This window comes from Trachymyrmex cornetzi, unplaced genomic scaffold (assembly GCF_001594075.2).
Source record: "Trachymyrmex cornetzi isolate Tcor2-1 unplaced genomic scaffold, Tcor1.1 scaffold23, whole genome shotgun sequence".
In the NCBI taxonomy this organism is placed as follows: domain Eukaryota; kingdom Metazoa; phylum Arthropoda; class Insecta; order Hymenoptera; family Formicidae; genus Trachymyrmex; species Trachymyrmex cornetzi.
In genome coordinates this window covers 2,757,256-2,780,451 of record NW_017296956.1, presented here as the reverse complement: position 1 = coordinate 2,780,451, position 23,196 = coordinate 2,757,256, and the positions used below count along the sequence as shown (strand labels likewise).

Sequence of the window (23,196 nt, the reverse complement as noted above, 5' to 3'; positions counted from 1 at the left end):
TATTTTTCTATCTATCTTGATTCAATGTGGGGCAATTTATCTTTAAAGCTCTTATCCTATATTCTCCTACATTGGATCTTCACGGCCGCAATGTTTATTTTCGATTACGCTTCGAAAGGAATCGAGAAACGTGAATTTCAAGGCCTCCGTATTCTTTCTGGTGCTATGCTGAATAAATAATACTCCATGATGGATTCGAACGTTCAGTTTGGATTTTTTGGGGAAATTTTATAAATAAACACACTGATAACGCATCGGTTATCGCAATTTGTTAATTATAACTATTTTTATTCGCAATATCCTGAAAATGTAGATAGCAGCTGGAGGTATAACCGCTCGAATTAACAAAAAAATTAAAATGACTTTATTTTGATTCTTAATGTCAATAAACAGTTAAATTTTGTAATAAAAAATCATCATTTTGACTTTGACGACGTCAACATAAAGTCATTTTGACTTTCTCTTAACTTGGTATGTTCCTTGGGCGCACATCGTCGTAAGTTCTATCAGACTCCAGCAGTGTGCACTTAATCACTGTACCAGGAAACGTGCATTTATGAGATTACCATTTCGGATTATCCCGCAACCTCCGACCAACACATAGCTTATTTTCGAAATAATGAACAACTGATCTTATCTTTACTCGAGTAGTAAATTTTTTTTATTGCTTCAAAGACCTGATTGCGTTACGACTCTTAGATTAGAACGCACGTCTCCGATAAATATATATAATATAAATTAATCCTTTCAGTACAAGTCAGTACGTGCATCACTTTTAAAGTTCTTTAAGGAAAATATTTTTCATTTCACTTTCTCCGAAAATCGCTACCGTAACATTTAAGCGCATTGTTATCTAACAATAAGTAATATATGAAATATTCTGTTAATTAGAATCACAACGATAATCGCGTTTAGAAGAGTGTAAAAAAGAAGATTGTGGATAAAAAAGATTTCTTGGTGGTCTAAGAGTGCTAAGTGAGTTGAATGTGTGCGAGATAAATTTTAACACTTACCTTTATCTTTATATATATATATATATATATATATATATAAATATATTGTTCTATAAAAATATATATTGTTTAGAAACGAGCTATGTACGCGAATTGAGAATAAAAAATATCTTTGACATGTTGTTAACGGATTTTAGCGTACACCCTTAAATCCCTCTGCAGAATAGAAACAGAATATGCAGCAAACAAAATTGCGCTCGCGTTTAACATGTTACTCCACGTAAACTGGGGAAATCGAACGAACGCAATATTTTATTTACATTAATTATTCACTCTGACGCGACTCTGTCGCGATCTCAATTTTACATTCAAATAATCATTCGCACATTTACATTATTCAACGAATCGAATTATCGAGTCGGGGAAAATCTCAACGAGAAATGACTCATCTTATTGATGTCGAATCAATTTCGATACAATAATTCCGACATCGATTCGTTCAAATAACGGCCATTTCTCGCCGGGAAGCCGTTCAACCTTCATTAGCGTTTCATATTCAAAAATCACGAACGCGATAAAATTTGGCATTAACTGAGAGTGACTGTCGAAGGAGCGCCATATAATCGATAGCACTGGCGCCGTTTCGCGAGGGTGAGAAAAGGGTGAAACGGGTCACCGTGCCTCTCTGCCATGCAATATAGATCCCGGCCAGACACTGGGTGCTTTCCAATAAGAAATACTGATGATACAGTGTAACACAGTAAATCATTGTTGTTTGCCACTGTTAAACAAAGAAATGATCACTGTATTACACTGTGTCTTTTTCTAAAAATTGTTACAATTAACGGACTCTCAAAATTAAAAAAAAAACGATTGTACAAGTGTACAAGACAAAGAAAAAAAATAATAATACATATGTTTAGATAACAATAATAGAAATAATAATAATATATATTTAGATAATAAAATTGTCAATTTTATTATGGCTATCTAAATAATATACATTATTATTTTTTTAATATTGCTCTTAACTGCTCCTGATTCTCACTTTGAATCGTTCTTGCTGGAAAGCACCAACTGTAAAACACCGACGAAAAATGCGAACACTGATATACAATATGGTCGTGAAATCCTCGAAAAATTAGCGCGTTGATCAAAGATTGGTAAAGTGAATTGCAGTAAAGAAATACCTTTTTATATTCTCAAGGAAGAAAATGTGTAATTTTCAAATAAATTAACGATTGTTCTCAGTATAAACAATTGACACAATTTATGGAACAATTGTGCGAGTGAAACCATTGCGGATCGTATCTAAAAAGGGGGATGAATAGTCCGAGGTAATTGCATCTATAAAAGCTGCTGCGAGCTGATATAATGGGCCAATTATCGCGTCCGATCGGCGCTGTAAGTGGCGAGTAACGCGATGATTAAACTATTGACAGTGTATTTTTAATATCCTTGTGCAACCATCGATTGTGCACGGTGGCTATGTAATAAATGAAAATCAGTTAACATCCTTTTCTGCTCTTTTACAATTTATGCTTTTAATTTGTCAAACGAATAAAGTGCTGCAAATTAGCGCGTAATTCCCCCTCTGAAAGTTTTCTCTTTTCTTCTGTATTAAATACAACATTCTTATGTTTAATCTCGAGATACGACGTTAATTATATAATTAAAATATTTTACAAGAAAAAAAACCGACCCCAAGCATCTCTGTGCATCTATTGAAATAATTGGAAAAATTTGAAGTTATAAGCATACAGTAGGGAGCAAAACAATGAGTGACTTTATTTTGTCTATATAATTGTAGTCTGCATTATTCATCGCATAACAGATTTTATATATTTTTATGAGATATTATAATATTGTATCGGAAATGTTTCAAAACAATTTTCATAATAAAGTTATAGATATATTGATATCTGTGTGACAAGATATTCGAATTGATATTGATTTTTTCTGTGATAAATTTTTCTGTGGATAAATTGGTTAATAGTACGCTGAATAATGTAATGCTGTAATCCAGGTCTGTCCAATTTTAGCTTGAGAGCCAAAACGCAAAGCCATCAACGTAAAAAGATTCAATTGTGAGTAAAATTTCGGAAACTGTAAAGTGTTGGTAAGCGTCACACGAACGTGTATCAATACTTTATAGTTTCCGAAATCCTACCTACATTAATTTTTTTGCATCGATGGTTTTGACTCTGGAACTAAAATTGAACAGGTAATCGAAGCTCGCGGTGGCTTGATAATCTATCTAGCTACTAATCGTAAGTATTAAAATGTATTTTTATATTATAATTGCTTTTTTATTAATTTTAGTTTTTATACAGATATAAAAAAATATATATAGTAAAAGATATTTTTAAAAAAATACAGATTTTATAATTTTTTTCACTTTATCTTTTGCAATTAAATCTTCTTAGTAAATTGTATGTTTCTGAGTAACATATTCATAAACGACATTGATATATCTTTAAATATCTAGAAAGTCAAATATGATGAAAAATTTAAATTTCACATATTTTATTCGTTACTATCAATGTTTCCGATTAAAACAAATCTTTTTAGTAGATTTATCTGAGGGAAAAATTACATATTAACATTTTTGTCTTAGAACATTTATACTGCGAAAGGATTAACAGCTTTCCACAGAATAATGCTGATGAAGTGTCTATGCGGATAAATGTGGTTCTTAACGGAGAAGAGTAATGAAGCGCGGGAAGGGCAATCGCGCCGGTCTTCGATGGGGAAATCCAATAGAAGATAATGCAGTTTAGTTTCTGGAGGCCGATGAAAGCCGTGGCAAAGCCCTTTGCGCGATAAAGGCGCCGTTAAATAAGAAAATTCAACCTAATGGAACCCGAAGACCCGACGTTTTGCTTTTAATTGCCTTTACGCGCTTGGCAAATTAGCCTTCTTATGGCAAGATGAGGTTCCCTCCCTTAGGACCATAAAAACTGTAATTACACTTAGCTTATAAGCTTCTTTGATGCTTCGTTGCAAAAAAAAAAACAGTTTGTGCCTGTTTTTACGGAAAAAGATATTTTGATCTCCAGTCGCAATCGCTTTACTCACATGCATGGCAGACAGATAAATTTTATTTCATCCGATTAAGTGAGGAAAGCCGTCGTCCGTGACGATAAACTACTGCGAGGCGCTTATCGGGAAGTTCAATCGAAACTAATGCAATTTCAACCACGAGTCCGATGGAAAAATGAGAGGCGTTTCTGCGACGACCGCCTTAATTCCCTCATTTTCTGCACTTCCGATAAAAAAAAAAGAAAAACGAAGCACGCTTTTGCAAGAGGAAAGTAATTATTGCCGCTCGTTAATCTCATCTCACACTCTTGCAGTGTGGAAAACAATCGCGAACAAACAATAACAAAGGAATTAAGATCTCGATGGAAAAAAGTTACTTGTGTTCGAGTTGTTTTGGCCTACTTTTGTCAAGATGCAACTTGATGTTCCGCATCTCTGGCTGTGGAAGACTTACATTTATGAAAGAAGGAACAAATAAATGAAAATTTGCAATTTATTTATAATTTATAAAATTACACATGCTCTAAAAAATAAAAATTTAATATCATGGGTGTAGATATAATTATCACCGTGTAGGTGTTGATATAAATATCATAACATGGTAAGGATATAACATTATATTGGTGTTAAATCCATCTGTGACGTCAAATTTACATCTTGGTGTTTACGTCAACACGATGAATATTATATAAACACCGACATAGTGTATAATTCACTCATATTTTTTAGAGTGCATTTATTCTCAGGGGAATTATCAGGAATATGTTTTGGATACTGATATCGGAGCAGTAAGCTAGGATATGCAGAATAATCACGAGGATAGAGATTTAATAAAAAGAAACGTTTCCTTTATATATATACGCAAGATTTATATACATGATATATACGTAAGTAATAGCGAGATAAGTGTCTATTGCGCGTAAAAACAATCATCATTAGTTCTACGTATATATCTACGTGAACGTCACCGGTACGATTAGAAACAATAGATTTTAAAATAAATCATATTTGTTAATATCACAAAGTATTGCCGTTTCTCTACCTCTTCAGCCGATACACAAGCACCTATTGTTTTCCCTGCACGCTCAAATGGCAATACATGGAAGACCACAACATGTCTATAAAGCGGCTAGAGCATGAAAATATATTATTTGTATTTTTTGTATTTATTTCTTTTAGAATATGCGCGTGTGTATGTATGTGGATGTGTTTGTGTTCAGAAAAATAGAGTACTTTTTCTCTCTGTTTAAACATGAAGAAATATTGATAATTTTCCTCCATCTGTCTCGAATATCCTTTATGAACGACACTTAAACTATTGTCATCAGTCTATAACATTAGATAATTACCATCAGATATTATCGCAGATATGCACTCTATTCACGTCTATTAATCTCAACTTATATTTCTGCAGAGAATAAAAAAAATTTTAAACGATCAATTTTTGCTCCATGAAGAGATACAACAACAATCAATATATCTATAACACATAATTTTTTGCAAGTGCTACCTCGCACGTATGTACTTTAAACTACGCTGAAAATTAATCGAAAAAAAATATTTTTAATATTTTATTAGTTATAGTAAAAAAGATCAATTTCTTTGCCTAAATTATTCAAATTATTTTTCATCAATGAGTGAAAATTAAGTATTTCGCCTTCAATTTAATATAAATCACTTTCAATATAAGTTACTTTTAATACGCAATAATTTAATATGCAATAATTAATTTATGTTACTTGAAGAAGTTTACAAAGATGTCAAAAACATAGTTTCAATTATTATTAGGCATTAAATATTTGGAAAACTGTACGAAGGATAGCAAAAAATTATATCAAGTCTATTTAGAGTTACAAATAATTAACAAATATTTAAAAAATCAAAGAAAATACTTTTTTGGAATGATGCGAATGTACGCTTACCGATTTATATAATATATAAATACAATCTCCATAATTGTCTATTTATCTTTCAATCTGTTCAGCGATCTTGTACATACATGTTGTTGTTTCTCTCCATGAACCATCTATCTTACTCGCTAAGTATATAGTTTTGATCACAGATTATTTTATGGGCGTTGCGATGAATTTGTTGGAAAGTTATTCGATATTTTCACATACGTCAAAATGTAACGGCTTATTGATACAAAAGTAGTATAAATAAAATCATTAACCAAAAATATACGGTATGTCTATGTTAATTGTAACAACTATTAATATTAAATATTAATATTCGCACTGCACCAGGTATATATCACATCTTATAGCTTAAACCGAACGCAAATCATCGTCATCAATGTGTTTTACTTCCGGAGTAATTCGTAAATACAACTCCAATATATAGATCTAAGTAAAATAACAGCGATATGTAAAATAATTATATAAAACGTTAATAAATGTTAAGAAACGTTAATACATAATGCATGTTCTTTAAGAATTCAATAGAAGCCAATATCTATTAAAAAAATTAAGGTACAGTATATCTCAGAGGTTGCGCAATTTCTTTCAACTATGAAAATTAAGTTAGCAGTTTAAATTATAGTCTCACATTAATGTCATAAGTACTTAATTATGTCCCATTTAATTTCTTTAATTTTAAAGAACATTTAAGCATCCTTTAATTAATGGTTATTAATTAAAGTGCTTCTTTAATTAATAGGCAAAACAAGAAAAATCAAATTAAAAAGCTAAAGAATGTTAATTTTTAGCTTTTAATTAAACATTTGTTGTAATCTTTACACACAAAATTCATTAAAGAGTTTATAACGAAGGAAAAATGCGCGTTGTTTGGGACATTCAATATATGTAACATAATTCTCATAAAAAAAGGATTAACTTTGGAAGACGTCCATTCCTGTGTTCGACGTCGGAATATAAATGGCCAAGAAACAACATGTAATTGCATGTTCGATGTAGTTTCGATAACTTAGACAGTTGTTACATCAGTCACCTCGATTCTAGAAATCGGTTTCGCAGGTTCTACGTATATAAATCCTTCTTCATCGTTCACGGACTCACCGATTCGGAGCTGCTGTAAATTCGCCACGATCGAATCTACCTGAACTGGCTGATCTGGCGGAGCTGCCTCGTTTCGGAGTTTGCTGAAGTGAAGATAACAGATACCACGATAGCCCTGCCAAGTTATTTCGCTCGGCTTAACGCCGCGCATCAACAGAGCGTTCTTTAGATCGCGGACTCTCACACCGGATGAGATATTAGAGAGCTTCAGCGAGAAGTCAATATGCGTTTTCATTCGGGCGCGAAGATTTTTACGCCGCCGGGACGCGTTCTTGGTATTGTTTTCTGTCTTCGTCTATAATGCATAAGCAAGATTTATTTATAAAGAAAAAAATACTAACAACATAAACAGATAATAAATATTTTTTAATATTTTTTAATATTATTCTCTATTAAATCCGCGTAAACTTTTATTTAATAGAGAAGGAGAAATTTAACTCACATTCACAAAATCTCTTGTTAATAACCCTGTATTATTCGCATAGTTTTTTTTAAATGTAATTACTTGCGTGGGTTAATTTTTGACACCCCAATATTACATATCAATTTCATTATTCTTTTTGGTGATTTACATATAAAGATTGATTTCTCTTTATTTACATAAAGAGAAATTAAATAAAGATTGATAATATTGTATACATCCTTTAGATAAAGATAAATTAAAAAAATTTTGTTAATTGTAAAACAATGTGCGTTAAATATAATAACAGGTATAAATAGCATTCATACATTTATCGAATTTATAAAGTGGGGGATGTCTTAGATATTTCGCGCAAATAATGAAGGGTAATAAAAATACGATAATATGTTATGGAAGGCTTACTTGTACTTCAGCATTGGGAAGATCATTTTCTTCTTCAGCTTTTGGTTTCTTATACGTTCGTCTTCGTGGGAAACGCGGCTTCTCACCTTTATCCTTGCCGCCTTCCATCATGTTTTCGGTAATAGGCGCATCTCTTTTCGTGTTGAAATGCTTCTTGTTTTTCGGATATTTAACGCGATTCTTAATATACTGGCGCGTTTCCACGTCGGAATCGACTTCCTTCAGAACTACGATTTTCCCATTTCTACGAAAGAATAATCGTGTATTTACACGAAATAGCCTACTTAACGTGATTCAGGCAACTTAATGCATACTTTTCATCCATCTCTTTGAGCTGCTGTAATACCTGCATGGTTTTGAGTTTTCTTTCGCTAAGCATATGCCACAGAATGCCAGACGGTTTCTTCAGTCTCGACTCTACGTATATAGTTTGCGTCGGCGTGACAATTATATCTACCGGCACGTCATATTCTTTGAACAATTGTGGTGGTAGGTAATCTACAATTTGGCAATCATGTACTGTTGTGACAACAATTGTATTTTTTGTTATCGTGCCCATTCTCATCATCATCGCAAACTCAAGATCTGCGAACCCTTCTCCTTTGCCGAGTCTGTACCCGTCTCGACTGACGCATACAGATCCTAGTACAACAAGATCTACCTGAATAAATAATAAATACAATAAGTGTTTGGAATAAATTCATGTCCCATGCCGTTAAAGTAAATGCTATGCAAAAAATCTAATACCTTTTTCCACCAATGTAGATTAATTTTAATCTCAGTTCAACTTACTGTTTACCTTTTTCTAATTCTAAGAGAATCGTGTAAATTCTAAAAAGTTAATCTTACATTGATGAAACTGAGCCTTAGAACTGGACAAAATAAAGAGTAAGTTGAACCGAGATTAAAGCTAATCTATATTGGTGGAAATAGGCATAAATATAATAATTGTGTGTATTGTAAGAAAATATGAAGTAACTTGATATTGTATCTTTAGTGGCATTATTCATTTTTATACATATATTATATCTTTTATCCATTAATATTAAATTATTATATATTCTTAAATTTCTTTATACCTTAATACGGGAATCCAGCCCCAGTGATTTACCCGCTTGTTCTAGACCGCGCATGGAAGCCAGTGTTTTCAGCTGTTCCTTCGTTGCGCCAGCAACTGGTGTAACGTGTAAGAACAAGCCAGTTCTCAATCTGGGAATAGGCACAATGATTTCCTTGTTCGCTTCCAGAGCTAAAAACCTCACTGGTTCCTGTGGCTTGTCCGGATTTATCTTTATGACTCTGGCCTTTTTAAATTCATCCAGTTCGAACAATCGCTGTGCAGTCTCCGCAGCGCCTTTGAAGTTTGGAATACGCTTGTATATGTTAACGGGAAAATTCACCAGCTCATTCTTCATCATGTAGTCCCACACCTTACGACGGAAACTCGACTTCGTTACTTCCTCAGCTGTAAGAAATTGTTAACGTGAAAGAATCAGCTGACGAACAGCAACAATATAGCATATGCTCGCACGCATCTCCTATAAAACAATTTCAAAATGGTGAAGCGCATATACACGCGCAAAGTATATCCACGTTTATTGTATACAAACATACAAATGTTCAATTACTTCTTTTTTTAACATTTAGAGCTAGAAACATCAAGGAAATGCCTGTTGCTTCGATCACACGGTAAAATCACTCACGTAAGTTCTCCGTCATCTTGACCTGTTCACCAATGGAATCTTAGAGGGCGGAGGTTCAGGACCTGGAAGACACAAATCCCAGGAAGCGTCACCGCGACGTCTCTCTCGCAAAAATAGACCGCACGATTTATCTTGTCCACGCGCAGCTCTTTCTCTTCCTCTTCGTGTCTATTTCTACCCGGTCCCATGTCCGCAAACTCTGCAGCATCGTAATCCTCTAGGGATTCGATTATGTGTTATCGACGTAATATATCGTTCGCGAGGCGAGAACTCCAGGAAAATGCAAAGAATATTGGAATTTCGATGCTTTACTCAGCGCCGCTTCTAAGGACGACGTCGATGATCGATGGAGAACCCAGGAGAACCGCAGCAGGAGGCGATAAGACGAATCAGCTGATCCTTTAGCAGCGAACTAGGGAGTTAGAGGCTCCAACTCCCTAGTTTGCTATTCGACCTACTCCAAGAATCAGCTGATTCGTTTTATTGTCTATTGTCACGATTATTCACTGATGTCGTCCTCATCATGACATTCTCGTATTGTCTTAACGATGTTCTCATGTTTTCCTCATATTGTTTTCCTGTCATCTTACAATGTCCTTTTACAACGATCCTCTTAACTTTTGGAAATCTGTTTCATATAACAATACCATGTCGCACTTTCTGTATTTAAAAGAAGATGGATAGTTAGACGCGGTGAAAAAAAGGAGGAAGGATGAAAAATACGAAAAATCGCCGTAAAAAGTAAACTTTAAATTCACCTTCTGCATTTAAAACAAGACTGCATATTTGAGTTGTTGAGGAGTTTGAGTAAATAATCAGAGTGCAGAAAAAGTGCAAGTCGCTAGCATTGTCCACGTGACTGTTTAACAGTGACGGATGCTGTCAGAAATTTTGAATTTTCCTTCTACGCCATATATTGAGCTTTGGGTATTGGACGAATCCAGTATGATAATTAATTAGTCTAAATAAGCTAGACAATGAATTAAGCCTTTTTGAAGCCAAAACAATCGACTCTTTTATAAATTGTAATTATATACATATAATCGAAGATGCCTTTTATTTTTTAATTTTACTAATGCTATATAATTTTATAAATAATTTTTATTAATACCAGAGCACATATGGCACAATTGATTTATAATTTCCCTCTACTTTTTATTTTGTGAAAGTTTATCTTCTGAAAGGTTCAATTATTTCCGACAATTAAATTTTCTTCTATATTTATATCACATCATGGGTTAATTTTATTTTTATTGAATTTGTGAAAATGTTATTTTAATCAGCATTTTTTAATTTTTTTTCCATGATAGAGATCTGGAAGATTTTCTCGAAAGTTTCTACATAGCGTTCGCTCCTCATTCAAATTAATGTAGAAACCCCGAATGAGATTACACTCCTGCGAGCGCGAGCGAAACGAGCAGTGCCGACGAGCAGTCGGGCACTCGGCTCTGTCGTGAAAGATGGCTTTGCTCGCGAGAAACATTTGTAAGGCGCTTTCTCAGGTAATCATCGACGCATTCCTTCGTTGCTGCATGTGTTCAGAATCTCGTGCACCTGTGAAATGCAGAGGAAACGTATAAGTTCTATATCACGACAATTAAGACAAAAAATACAATTGCTCCGTCAGCGTGGTGAAGTAGATGATTGCAAGAGCATCGCATATTTAGGTGTCTTTATATCGCGATATTTTTATCCGAGACGCATTCGCGTATCAAAAACGCAAACTTGTTCCTCGATGCACCCGCGCAAACGTATTTCTCGAATCTGCTCAGCTGCGCGAATCATTACACGTCGATTGAGGCAAGCACCTGCACTTGCGAGCTTGCTTATCACATTATTTAATCAAAGTAATCTTAGTTATTCGTCGAGAAAAGCAATAAATTGTTACGCAAGAATTAAAAGCCTATTATTTATGAAGTGCGACGAATAGAATAGGATTATAATGTTAATTAAATCCAGTTAATTAAAAGGATTAATCCCCCCTGTTCTAAGTTTGGAGTATTTCATTCCTGGAAAAAAGAATTATATTTGAGATAAAACTGTAATAAGTGCTGCTTTGAATTTTTTGTATAACTAATTATATTCTTATTTTAATAATATATGTTTAAATTTTGGTACATTTGTATTTGAAGTATGTTAGTTTTGTAGTATATCACATTTAGATTATCGTATATGTATGTACAGTGAATTATGAATTTTATTATATTTAATAAAATGTAATTTTTATGCTTTATGTTTGTAGGCTACTCAAAAGAACACAATTAGAGCACTGCATGTAGGGACAATACGACAGCAAGAATCGGTAAAATATTACTGTTCTCCAATTGTTCATTAGATACATATATGTGACATGTGTACTTTTTTCAGTCAGTTGAACAAGAAGGAAAGTTGAAATGTACCTTGATACCGGGAGACGGTGTTGGACCAGAATTAGTGGTCGCAGTTCAAAATGTTTTCAAAGCTGCGGATGTCCCGGTTGAGTTCGAACCTTACTTCTTATCTGAAGTAAATCCAACCCTGAGTGCTCCTCTGGATCAAGTCTCCAACAGTATCGCTAGAAATCGAGTTTGTTTAAAGGTCTGATTTTCTAAATATAATAAATCTAAATAATATAATTAAATTAAATAAACAAAACAAATGTTATGACTTACTCAATGCTTTAATTTCGTGTACATACAAATAGTTAATAAGATAAAGCACATAATTTCAAATATAAAAATTTTTCTATTTGAGAAAGTAAATTTTTTTGAAGAGTATGTGACTGTAAGATAATAGTAATTTTGCAACTCGATGTAACTGAATATTGTTTCACATGACAGGGGATCCTAGCAACTCCGGATCACTCCATGACCGGAGAGTTGCAGACCTTGAACATGAAATTACGTAAGAGCTTGGACTTATATTCAAACGTAGTGCACGTGAAATCTTTGCCAGGAGTGAGGTCACGTCATCAAAATGTGGACTGCGTTATTATCAGAGAACAAACGGAGGGAGAGTATTCCGCGTTGGAGCACGAATCTGTCAAAGGAGTGGTCGAGTGCTTAAAGATCGTGACTGCCACTAAAAGTCAAAGAATCGCAAAGTTCGCCTTTGACTATGCTGTAAAGAATAACCGCAAGAAAGTCACGTGTGTTCACAAAGCTAACATAATGAAGCTCGGCGATGGGCTTTTCCTCAAATCGTGCCAAGAAATTGCCAAGATGTACCCTAGGTATTCCAGTAACTTTCTTGTCCATATGGACAAGAATCTGTTAATTGTTGCTTAGAAATATTTATTATGAAATTATTGCAAAATGTGTACTTAATATTACTTATATATGATAATTCACGCATCATTACTCGTGTTGGCTCATATAAGCAGGCTTTCTTTTTAGCTTTTACTTTATATTCCTATTTTTTAATGAAACAGGATTACGTTCGAGACGATGATCGTCGATAATTGTACTATGCAAATGGTTTCTAATCCACATCAGTTCGACGTCATGGTAATGCCGAATTTGTATGGAAATATTGTAGATAATCTCGCGTCCGGTTTGGTCGGTGGTGCCGGAGTCGTCGCAGGTGCCAGTTACAGCGCTGAGTGTGTCGTCTTTGAACCAGTAATATATCTGATTTTATATATATATATACATACATATATTTACACAAAATAAGAATTATATTCAAAGTGCAATTAAAATTAAGAAGAATTTCTAAAACTTAACTTACACCAATTTTAAAACATAAGTTACTTAGAGTCTCGTATTCTTCAACAGGGCGCAAGGCACACGTATTCTGAGGCGGTCGGCAAGAACGTCGCGAATCCAACGGCGATGTTGTTATGTGCGGTGAAGCTTCTGAACCACGCGAATTTGAAACGCTATGGTGAGCAGATCCGGGAGGCGTTAAACCGCGTGTTGAACGACGGAAAGGTGCTAACAAAGGATCTGGGTGGGCAAAGCTCGACGACGGAGTTCACCGCTGCCGTGATAAACAGCCTGCGCTAAAATTTGTGTAACATAAGAGAACGTAGACCTTGCATTGCGAATTCATTTTTATCTGAAATAATTGTGTAAATCGTAGCGTCACCCGTTATAGGGTATATCTAACTCACACAATAAAATTTGTAAAGCTATTATTCTAGAAATCTATAATGATGCAAATTTTCATTTGCAAGAGTAACCTTCTGTATGTTCTACGAACAGAAAGAAATCCAAAGTTTTTTGCAATTGTCAGATTGCAAAAATCCAAATGCAGATGAACGGACTGTACAATTAGTTCTATAATAGACCAAAACATAGACACAATTGTATCATATCTATATATAGAATAAATTATACACTATCTTGTACATCCTATTAAAAAATGTCAAGCTCTCCTTATTTCATAATTAGAAGTGATAAATATCTACACATATCACTTTACATTTCATAGTCATTTTTGATAAAATTGTTAAATAAAAATGTTAAAATTACTCTGGTAAATTACAGTAATTAATATCTATCTTTAATTATTGATTTTTTCTAATTATTTTATTTTCACCCTTATTTTCTAATATTTGTGAAATAAATGATTCATAATTTAATAAATATATATAAATATATACATTTATAATACATAAATATATATTATATACATATATCTATATGTAATAATATATATTTATAATATAATATATAATATATAAATATGTAATAAAAATATGCTATTCTCTCAAGCAAAATAAAATTTCTGAAATAAAAATTCATGGAATTACAAACGATGGCGCATATCGTTCAGTGATGACACGTGTCCATTAACAGTTCGACATTTGTCTGTATCAGCTGATCGGAGTCTTCGTCTACATATCGCATGTATGTACGCTGTATAAACGAGAAATAACATAGGAGTAAAGTAACTTGCATTATCAATGGATCCTGACAATTATGTGGTGGAATTAATACGTCAAGACATTGTCAAATATCAACTTCAAGTGAATGCTTTAATACAAGTAAATATATGTATTGTTCATGGTACATAGAATATAACCTAAATTTGTATGTCGATATAGCAAAGCTACGGTGATGGTGGCGAGAAATATGTTACAAATTAAATTACAATATGTTTAATTAACACTCTGTATTTAGTAAATTACCTGTTTACTGTGAAGGACATACAGCAATGCAGTGGGCCACTGGAAGTGCTAGACGAGCTCAACGCAGAAGGCAGAGCCAAGATAGCAGTTTTGAAATTCTCCATAGAGCATCTGGCATCCGTCGCCGAAACCGAGATGGATAAAACGAAGAGGGTCGAACTGCTATCCACCGTGGATAGTTACAAGGAACAGCTGAACACTTCCTTGGCTGCCTTCCGCAAGGCCAATGTTGTCAGTGCATGTGTCATTGATAAACTGGCAAGAGAGAATCTGTTCTCTATGCCGGAGGAACAACAAAACGCTCTCCGTAGGCGGCATGACAAACAAAGTTTGACGAACGCGTCCAGCAAACTGACAGACAAGTTGCTTAGTATTTCCAGACATCTAGCCGAAACATCTCAAAGAAGCGCTGATACGTTAGATAATTTGTGTATGTACTTGTCTCGTTACTTGATGGCAAGCTGATAGTATGTTATTCTATGGATTGATATTATATGTACTCTTCATGAATGAAAGAGGGGATAGAGGATGGACTGTTATAAATATTTTAATAACTTTATGTATAAGTTATTAATTAATCTCTCTTAAGAGAGAGAGAGAGAGATCATTTTCATTTGTCACCAGATATTGTTAAATAAGAATAACTGATTGTATATAATAGCATCCTGTAAAAAATGGAATATATGAAATCTCTCGGAACATAAACATTTTTATATTCATTATTATTAAAATAGATTGTGCTTAATTTTAACGCCAGAAGATGAACAGCAAGATAACTATAAATTATATTTTTAGCAAATTTTTTGTATTATTGTTTCAGTAACATCTTCAGACAAGGTCGGCAGTACTAAGGACGAATTGGAGCATCAGCAACAAGCTATAGTACAATCAGGAAAACTGTTAGGGAAATATGGTAGACGAGAAGTCACTGATAAAGCGCTGCTCGCATTAGCATTTGCCTTTTTCCTTGCCTGCGTATTTTACATTATACAAAAAAGATTCTGAGCATGTATAAAGTTTAAGCTGAGATATCAAACTGTTTATATAACAATGTAAATTCTTATAAGGGGATGGGAGAAGAAGAAATAATGTGATATATATTATATGTACTCTTCAAGAGTGAAAGAGGACAAAGGGTAGTGTTGTCTTTTATAAATATTTTAATAACTTTATATATAAGTTATTCATTAATCTCTTAAGATCACTTTCATTCCGTCACCAGATTTTGTTAAATAAAAATAACTGATTGTATATAATAGCATCCTGTAAGAAAATAGAATTTATGAAATTTTTTGATACATATATATTTTTATATTCCCTGTTATTAAAATAGATCTTATTAAAATAGATTGCATTGTGATATGAATTTTAACACTAGAAGATGTAACAGCAAAACACATATAAATCATTTTTATCAAATTTTTTATCGATGTTATTAATAAATAGCTCTTTTGTTTTAGAAAAGTCTAATAAGACATTTCATAATTAAATAGGATTCTTCTAGTGTTAAATATGAACAATATTATTCTTACACGTAGTAGAGGATTCCATACATTTTTACAGCCGTTCATAAATTCTTCTCTGGAGACTATACCGTCTCTATTCGCATCCATCTTCTCAAAGAACTTGTCCACCTGTTGGTTAACCATGGACTGGATAGTTTGCGCGTTTTGCACCATCTCATAAATCGCGGATATTATAGTCAGCATCTCCTGTCTTGTGATGCAACCGTCGCCGTTCAAATCGTAAAATCTGAAAAGCAATAAATCCGAAGAGATTATTTCGCGTGTGTTGCTTTAGCTATGTTCGAGATCATCAATTCGACAGAAAATAAATTGCTTTTAAATTGACCAAAAAATCTTTTTTAAAATTAATTTAATTCTTCTAATCCGAATAAATATTACATCTTTCAATCCCCATTGAATAGCTTTAGAAATTATAATTAAATCTCTCATAAAATATTATTTATAATTTTTTTCGAATTTATCAGAAAAATCACTATTAATAGAAACATTGAGAATGAGATAAGAGCTCTCACTCAAATATCCAGGAAAGCTTCTGGTCCACGTTGCCATTAATAATCGATGTCATAGCTCTGAGAAAATCGTTGAAATTGACGATGCCATCGCCATTCCTGTCGATGTTGTGGAACACGATCTGTGCGTATCTGGCCGAATCACCAAGCGGAAATAGTTTGGCATACGCAGGTTTCAGATCGCTGGAAGTTGCACATCCCCTAGGGCACAGCTGTTTGAAGGCGCGATACAGTTTACGAATTTCATCCTTAGAAAACCCGGTGCGCCAAGTCAGAGTGGACAATTGCTCGGGGAACACGTACAATGAATGTTTATCATCTTCCTGGATGTTCTCTACGAAAATGTAATCGAGTTATACAGTGATATTGTAGATTATCGTATATATTTACATCCTGATTTTTATTCGCTCGGATTAATCTTAGAAATTTGAAGTTCTTATTCTGTAACTATCAAATTTTTCACAATTATATATCTTTTGAATATAAACTGTAATTGTAATAAGATTAAATTAATTAGTTGCACTTTAAGGAGTTCTTTCTATTTTTACAGTGTCAAATGTAAATTACTAATGTTAAATATACATATTATCACTAAAAAATTACGAATATTTACTTTTTGTATTTTCTTTTTCTTTTTATACTTCAAAATTTTTAGCAAATTATAATTGTTATTAATCATTTAATTAAATTGAGTATTTATTTAACAGCTACCATAAAATGATTAAAACAGATAATTATTAATTTTATTCCTAAAAATCATATGATTCTATTCAATTACTTAATTGTATATATTACGTCTTTATTATTTAATTTAATCGAGCGATTTACCTAATTAATTGACGATTTCTATAAGCGTTACAAAAACTAGACTAGGAGAAAGTTCTAATCTATAACGATCAAATCGAATATCGTTACCAGTAATTTTTTGGATGCTTTTTCTCATTTTCTTCAAGCTACGTTGCATCTTTATGGAGAGGCTGGGTCGGCGAAGAGACTCGCAATTATCTTTGCTGTCGTGGTTTGACATTTGAAGGGATCCAACGGACACGTGATATCAGATGAGTTTGACAGTGATCAACGATTTTCGACGAATGTTGAGCGGAACGAAACTGACGCAGCCGACTGCACAGAGCAGTTTTGATGAAGCCTGCAGTAGCCAAAATATTTAGACGATTTACTATGGCATGTCTGTAAATCCCAACAAGAAATGACGTACGAACCGCAGACAGTTTTGGGTGTGTCTCACCCAACAGCTCATCTTTAATGAGCATTTTTTTCTTGGATCACAAACAAATATACTAGCTGATCTCTTGTAATGTAATTGCGTATGTTTATTAGTCCAAGTGACTCCTATGTTTATTTTATTTTCGAGTCTAAATTTGTGCCAGATCACGATATAAATTATATGTTATCACCGCAATTGGCAAAGTTAGTAGATTCGAAATGGAGTCTCGGAAAATAAGAGAAGAAATAAGAAGATAAAAACCATAAAGCTTCTTCGAGAAAGCATCTTTGAAATTTCTTGCCAAACATTCACGGGAGTAAAGCGGGAGAGATGTAAAAGCTTTTGCACAAAGAGCAATTTGATCGCATTCTCTAAAAGTATTAAAAACTTCCTCCACCCACAAACTAGTTTGAATCACTGTATGAAGGTGAGTTTCTTAAATAACTTTATATTATATTGTACACGTTTCCCGCGTTTATCACGTGTGTGTGCAATATTAAACTTGTATAAAAGTATTCTTAAATACTATATAAATATAAATATATACATATACACATATATAAAAGTATGTAACACAATTTTATAATTCTACAATTTTCCTATAACTTCAAATTAAATTTATAGAAATGAGCTATTAAAAAATTGTTCGTTTCTGTTGCGAACATCTGTGTGTAAATAGACACTTTCTCTGCCAAACGCTATTAATAGTCGGATAGATTGGAAACTGACTATTACGGTAATAGGAATCGGTAGAGCAAATCGAGTCGTTATTCGATGGCCCATAATTTAAGAATTCATCCTTTCATGGAAGAATCCGTCAAGTGTAAGGACAATTATGTGCAGTTGCGCGAAGTAATCGACCTTGTCGTCTGCAATTTACGATTCATATTCGTGCGATAAATGGACCTATCAACTACCAATAATTTCCCTCAAGGCAAACCGAGTTATTTGTTTATATATAACCCAGTTTTTTATGCAACGTGCAATCCGGTATTACATGTTAAAGAATTTATTGCAGTGTCTGTTGTAGTCGGTTTCCTGTAAGAAGTTGCATGCAGTTTGAACAAAGTTGAGAAAGACTTCAGGTAAAATGACGAATAACGAACGGAAAAATGCTGTATCCATTACAGGGGCTAATTTGCACCAATGTGAATTGCTAATTGCGCAAGACAAATTATTTTTCCCTAAGTCAGATTACAAGCTGGAAGAAAAAAAAACAGCAGATTACTATGTTACATACTATGTTATATATGTCATATGTTACATTACTCAGATCGCATAATATATGTTATACATGTTATATATGTTACATTACTCAAACTGCATTATTAAAATAATTTAAAAATTAGCAAGTAAAACAAATTAAAATAATAATTATAATTACTAATGACCATTTCTTTCAAATTCATATAAATTTAATTTATAAAACTTTCTTTGTATTTGAATCGATGCCGTCAAACAGGCAAATATAATTAATTTAGATAATAAAATATACAGAAGTAATGTTCAGATTCTATCATTAGGATAAGTGTTTTATCTAAAAAAAAATTTGGAAAAACATACCGGAGAAGAATTCAAGGGATCAAAGGGCAATTTGCTTCGGTTTATGCAAGCAGTTTCATGTATATATATGTCAAGTTCGCCGATAAGATAATCCACTACTGTCTTCGCAAGTGGCGTCCTTGACATGATATTCGGATGTAGAGCAACTCCCAATAAAGTTTGGCGCCAGCACGGAAGAATCGGATGCGAAGATTGAATGTATCGCACGCAGATCGGCCTGTGCATAATATAATGTAGGTCACGCGATCGTTTTCGTAATCTCGAGGAAAAACGCATGCTGCGAAATTCACCCGGTGCGGTGCACTTTATGATCGAATGCACGCAATAGTATGCAAACACATACCGGTGGCGCGTTACGTATGCAAAATTATTACAATTTCATGCAGAGCGCCAGATTTCGCGGATACGTCAAACATCTAAAAATGCGATCCATGAATTAAACATTGAATGCTAATCCGGAGGAACCGTATACGAGATCCGATCTAATCGCAATCGATGCAGTTAGCTGCTTTTGCGTCTTCTGAACGATCGTTATTAGAGCGCACACAGGACTTTTCCTTTTCTTCTTCCTTTAAGATTCTTTCCTCAAAGAGTCACGTGACGAAATGCCATTATCATAAGATGTAGCGGCATACCGAACAAATGAGTAATTATGATGATATCAGTATCTCATTCATCTTCCTGTATACCCTGCAAACGATATTGCGTGCGCGGAATACGCGAGCGAGGGAGCGAACAAGAGTTACGAATGTTGCATATAAATTGTTATAAAGAACGACCAAGACAGTGAAAAAGAATCTTCCCCAAGTTCAAAAGCACGCAAGTAAATGCGTCATTTTATCAGCACGGAATCCTAAATTGAGGAAATAATCGTGAAGAGGCAGAACTCGTTGGAATATGAAATCTCTTCGGCGGCTCGATCACACTCTCATTATGAGAAAATAATAAAGGATCTAGACATGGTTGGATCTAGAATTCATCCCGTATCATCCAAACTTCGATCGATCATGAATGTAAATCGAAAATCTGGGAATCTGTAATGCAAAATATTGTAAGACAAATCATATATCTGGATATATAAATGCAAAATGCTAGGTGATTCTAGGATATCAAACAAAAGAATAAAATGATATCAAAATCTACGATCGCGGATTAAGATTTAAAAAACCGATGATTGAATCTATTATTTAATAGAATTAAATAATTTTGTTCATCTATTTGATTAATGATTTAATTAGATTCTAATAGAATAACATATCAATTATATGAATCGTAACTATAGGCTCTGTCAGATTTTTATGCATTATTTTATGCTTTTTCTCTTTAATTTATATATAATCTTATGAAAGACTGCTGTATATTCTTACTAAAGCCGATTGAATACATGCGCATTCAGTATCCCAAGATCATTCATCAAAAGACAACGCAGATTCATCACCAACCGCGCATTTTTCTGAGCGGTAGGGCGGTAGGCCAGTGGTATATAAATCAGCAGTAAGCATCCAGTATCTCTCCATTGCGGTAGTGCTTGTTACAGTTGCTTGCGATTAGGTAGAAGTTAATTATTATATCCAGTACAATTATTAGAGATGCTACGTGGCTTCAATTATTTTCCATAGTTAGAGAACAAATTCAAATAAATAACAATACGATCAGCAAGATATTAGAATTTCCATAAAACGACGTCGTATCGTCGTTAATCCCACAATTCAGAAAGTGTAAAAGAAAACATTGACGCCGTGACGCAACGACTTTCATTATATGATTTTTTGGTGCGTGTCCTTGTTTTTATATCCACTTTAACGTTTTTATATCCCCTTTCCTAAATGCGCTGTGATACCTGTCAGAAGTGGTAAAATCAACGAGCGTTAACTACAATCAAACTGTTAATAGAACTTTAATGGAACTTTTGTTTTTTATTTGCAGAACATTCGCTTGGACCTACAATAGATCCTATATCATCACGGATATCAAAGAGATCAAAGGAAACTGAATAGTAGTAAGAAATATAGTTATCTTTTCAATTACTTCAATCTCAAGAAACGAATGAAACAAATCTGAATCTTTCTTTCAACAAAACTCTGCTTTAACAGAAATTTACTTTAAATTAATAGATTTGTAAATATAAAGATATATGTGTGTATTATATCTTTATAAAAAAATATCAAGAATTAAAAAAAAGATTAAAAAATTAATCTTTCGAATTTAGTTTTAAATATCCTTTACTCTTCAATTTGGGAATTATAATATAATTCTAGAATATAATGCAAAACTGAACGATTAAATTTAAACACAATGTATCTAAAATACTCACAAAAATAGAAAATAATCTTTCTCCTTTCAGATCATCAGAAGAAGATTGTTAAAAGATTATGACCAAAGTTTTCATGTAATAGAGTTAAAATGAAGTTAATCATTCTACTGTTATTACTGGTCAGTTTAGTTTCCTGTAAGCCCTGGCTTGATCTATGGTTTCCTCAGCAGTCCTACGACAATCGAAATACCGGATACTATGCAAACGGCCCGTATCGTCAAAGTAGAGGTGGTAAGGAGCGCTGGAAACAAATTTGCAGGACTATAAATGCGGATTCATATGCATTCCCAGGACGCGTGCCTTATCCCGCCGCACCTGTTTGTCCATGGTAAAGGAAATTTCCGGTCGGATTTCCAATCTGTCGTGCCAAACGCAAGTGAGAACGTAGCGTGCGTTAAAAATATGAATTTATTGTAACAACGTAGTTTTAGACAGTATACGTCCACCGATTATGAGTATTTCAGTCAGTATGCATGTACGTATGTGTCCGTGACAATGCTAGCAAACATAATGCTAGTATACATATAAATATTCGTGATTACATATAGCTACGTATGCGTTCATCAAGTAAAGTACGAAGCGAGGAGATAATTGTCCGCCAATTGCATCTTTTGTACGCGAACTTTATTACTCCCCACTTCTCGGTCCGTATTCGCACTTGTTAAATATAAAAACAAGAAAAAGAAACTAGGACCCATATCGTACTATAAAAAAATAGCTTTCAGAGTCCAAAAAACAAAGCTAAAGAATACGGTCGAAAGCTGTAAAAATGTAGTTTCTAGATTTCTTTTTCAGACATTTTAAGAGTGTTCTATCATGCAAAGTCATTTCATATCAGCATAACTTTTATTTATCTTTTAGTTAAATTTTTAATGCGCGTACGGACCCACTAAATATCTGCTAACTTAGATACAGTTCAAAGACTTATCTATCGATCTGTGTAACATCGACTTTCTAAGTCATCATCATCTGCCTACAAATCAGTAATACTCCGAGCTCTCTCTCTCTTTTTTTTCTTTTCTTACGTATAAAAATAAGCTATATACATTATTATTATATGTTACATTGTAATGTAAGTTTACGCTCAAATTTTCTAAAAAAAAAAAATGCACGCCTTCGTAGCACAATTGTAATCATAGTCTTAAATATCATGTATATTACATGCTTTATATACAGTCCAGAATCACAGAGTTCGGTACAGCACGACGGTGTTGTGTGTACGTTGATGCTTGTAGTTTAAAAAAGCGATAAAGCCATTTTAATACATTATCTAAACAAATTATACAATATAAAGTTTAATTTAAATAGAGTTGAGAGAATTTTGCTCATCTATAGTTAATATTTATAAAAAATTCTATTTAGAAATAAGATTTTCAATTTTGTAAAAATTATATGAAACAAAGATGAA

General features: G+C 33.4%; 4 protein-coding genes and 1 long non-coding RNA gene across 8 annotated transcripts; 3 read left to right on the top strand and 2 right to left on the bottom strand.

Annotated features, from left to right (window-relative positions):
- Positions 1–6,778: 6,778 nt before the first annotated feature.
- lost (methenyltetrahydrofolate synthase domain-containing protein lost) lies at positions 6,779–10,440 on the bottom strand. 2 transcript variants are annotated; one of them, XM_018506754.1, is made up of 6 exons: positions 10,297–10,440; positions 9,539–10,198; positions 8,915–9,300; positions 8,150–8,496; positions 7,836–8,079; positions 6,921–7,307 (listed from the first exon to the last, which is right to left on the bottom strand). In XM_018506754.1, the coding sequence occupies exons 2-6, from the start codon at positions 9,552–9,554 to the stop codon at positions 6,921–6,923; spliced, it is 1,380 nt and encodes a 459-aa protein (XP_018362256.1). In that variant the 5' UTR covers positions 9,555–10,198; positions 10,297–10,440. The 2 variants fall into 2 exon arrangements, with proteins under 2 accessions (XP_018362257.1, XP_018362256.1); XM_018506755.1 differs by lacking the exon at positions 10,297–10,440 and having other exon boundaries at positions 6,779–7,307; positions 9,539–9,554.
- Positions 10,441–10,945: 505 nt separating this feature from the next.
- Idh3b (isocitrate dehydrogenase [NAD] subunit beta, mitochondrial) lies at positions 10,946–13,885 on the top strand. The gene is made up of 6 exons (XM_018506731.1): positions 10,946–11,040; positions 11,781–11,840; positions 11,906–12,115; positions 12,358–12,749; positions 12,948–13,137; positions 13,294–13,885. Exons 1-6 carry the CDS (start codon positions 10,999–11,001, stop codon positions 13,522–13,524), a joined length of 1,125 nt encoding a protein of 374 aa, XP_018362233.1. The 5' UTR covers positions 10,946–10,998; the 3' UTR covers positions 13,525–13,885.
- A 435-nt stretch (positions 13,886–14,320) lies between these two features.
- Positions 14,321–15,748, top strand: Sec20 (vesicle transport protein Sec20). Its single transcript, XM_018506769.1, has 3 exons — positions 14,321–14,507; positions 14,667–15,081; positions 15,472–15,748. Exons 1-3 carry the CDS (start codon positions 14,427–14,429, stop codon positions 15,654–15,656), a joined length of 681 nt encoding a protein of 226 aa, XP_018362271.1. The 5' UTR covers positions 14,321–14,426; the 3' UTR covers positions 15,657–15,748.
- A 107-nt stretch (positions 15,749–15,855) lies between these two features.
- LOC108760685 (neurocalcin-delta B) lies at positions 15,856–17,796 on the bottom strand. Of its 3 annotated transcripts, none has more exons than XM_018506768.1 (4): positions 17,602–17,796; positions 16,690–17,020; positions 16,205–16,403; positions 15,856–15,914 (listed from the first exon to the last, which is right to left on the bottom strand). In XM_018506768.1, exons 1-4 carry the CDS (start codon positions 17,711–17,713, stop codon positions 15,867–15,869), a joined length of 690 nt encoding a protein of 229 aa, XP_018362270.1. In that variant the 5' UTR covers positions 17,714–17,796; the 3' UTR covers positions 15,856–15,866. The 3 variants fall into 3 exon arrangements, with proteins under 3 accessions (XP_018362270.1, XP_018362269.1, XP_018362268.1); XM_018506767.1 differs by having other exon boundaries at positions 15,867–15,914; positions 16,184–16,403; XM_018506766.1 differs by lacking the exon at positions 15,856–15,914 and having other exon boundaries at positions 16,111–16,403.
- A 3,147-nt stretch (positions 17,797–20,943) lies between these two features.
- LOC108760764 (uncharacterized) lies at positions 20,944–23,099 on the top strand. The gene is made up of 3 exons (XR_001940099.1): positions 20,944–21,246; positions 21,401–21,473; positions 21,819–23,099. It is a non-coding gene; the product is annotated as an uncharacterized LOC108760764 (long non-coding RNA).
- Positions 23,100–23,196: the final 97 nt, after the last annotated feature.

Coding starts and splice junctions, on each gene's coding strand:
- lost (XM_018506754.1), bottom strand. Junction 8,497..8,914: donor GGCTGGATTCCCGTATTAAG/GTATAAAGAAAT, acceptor TTATTTATTCAG/GTAGATCTTGTTGTACTAGG. Junction 7,308..7,835: donor TTCCCAATGCTGAAGTACAA/GTAAGCCTTCCA, acceptor TATGCATTATAG/ACGAAGACAGAAAACAATAC.
- Idh3b (XM_018506731.1), top strand. CDS start 10,999: ATGGCTTTGCTCGCGAGAAACATTTGTAAGGCGCTTTCTCAG. Junction 12,116..12,357: donor GAAATCGAGTTTGTTTAAAG/GTCTGATTTTCT, acceptor TTCACATGACAG/GGGATCCTAGCAACTCCGGA. Junction 13,138..13,293: donor AGTGTGTCGTCTTTGAACCA/GTAATATATCTG, acceptor ATTCTTCAACAG/GGCGCAAGGCACACGTATTC.
- LOC108760685 (XM_018506766.1), bottom strand. CDS start 17,713: ATGTCAAACCACGACAGCAAAGATAATTGCGAGTCTCTTCGCCGACCC. Junction 17,021..17,601: donor AAGCATCCAAAAAATTACTG/GTAACGATATTC, acceptor ACATTTTCGTAG/AGAACATCCAGGAAGATGAT. Junction 16,404..16,689: donor AAGCTTTCCTGGATATTTGA/GTGAGAGCTCTT, acceptor ATTGCTTTTCAG/ATTTTACGATTTGAACGGCG.
- Sec20 (XM_018506769.1), top strand. CDS start 14,427: ATGGATCCTGACAATTATGTGGTGGAATTAATACGTCAAGACATTGTC. Junction 14,508..14,666: donor AAGTGAATGCTTTAATACAA/GTAAATATATGT, acceptor TTTACTGTGAAG/GACATACAGCAATGCAGTGG. Junction 15,082..15,471: donor TGATACGTTAGATAATTTGT/GTATGTACTTGT, acceptor TTATTGTTTCAG/TAACATCTTCAGACAAGGTC.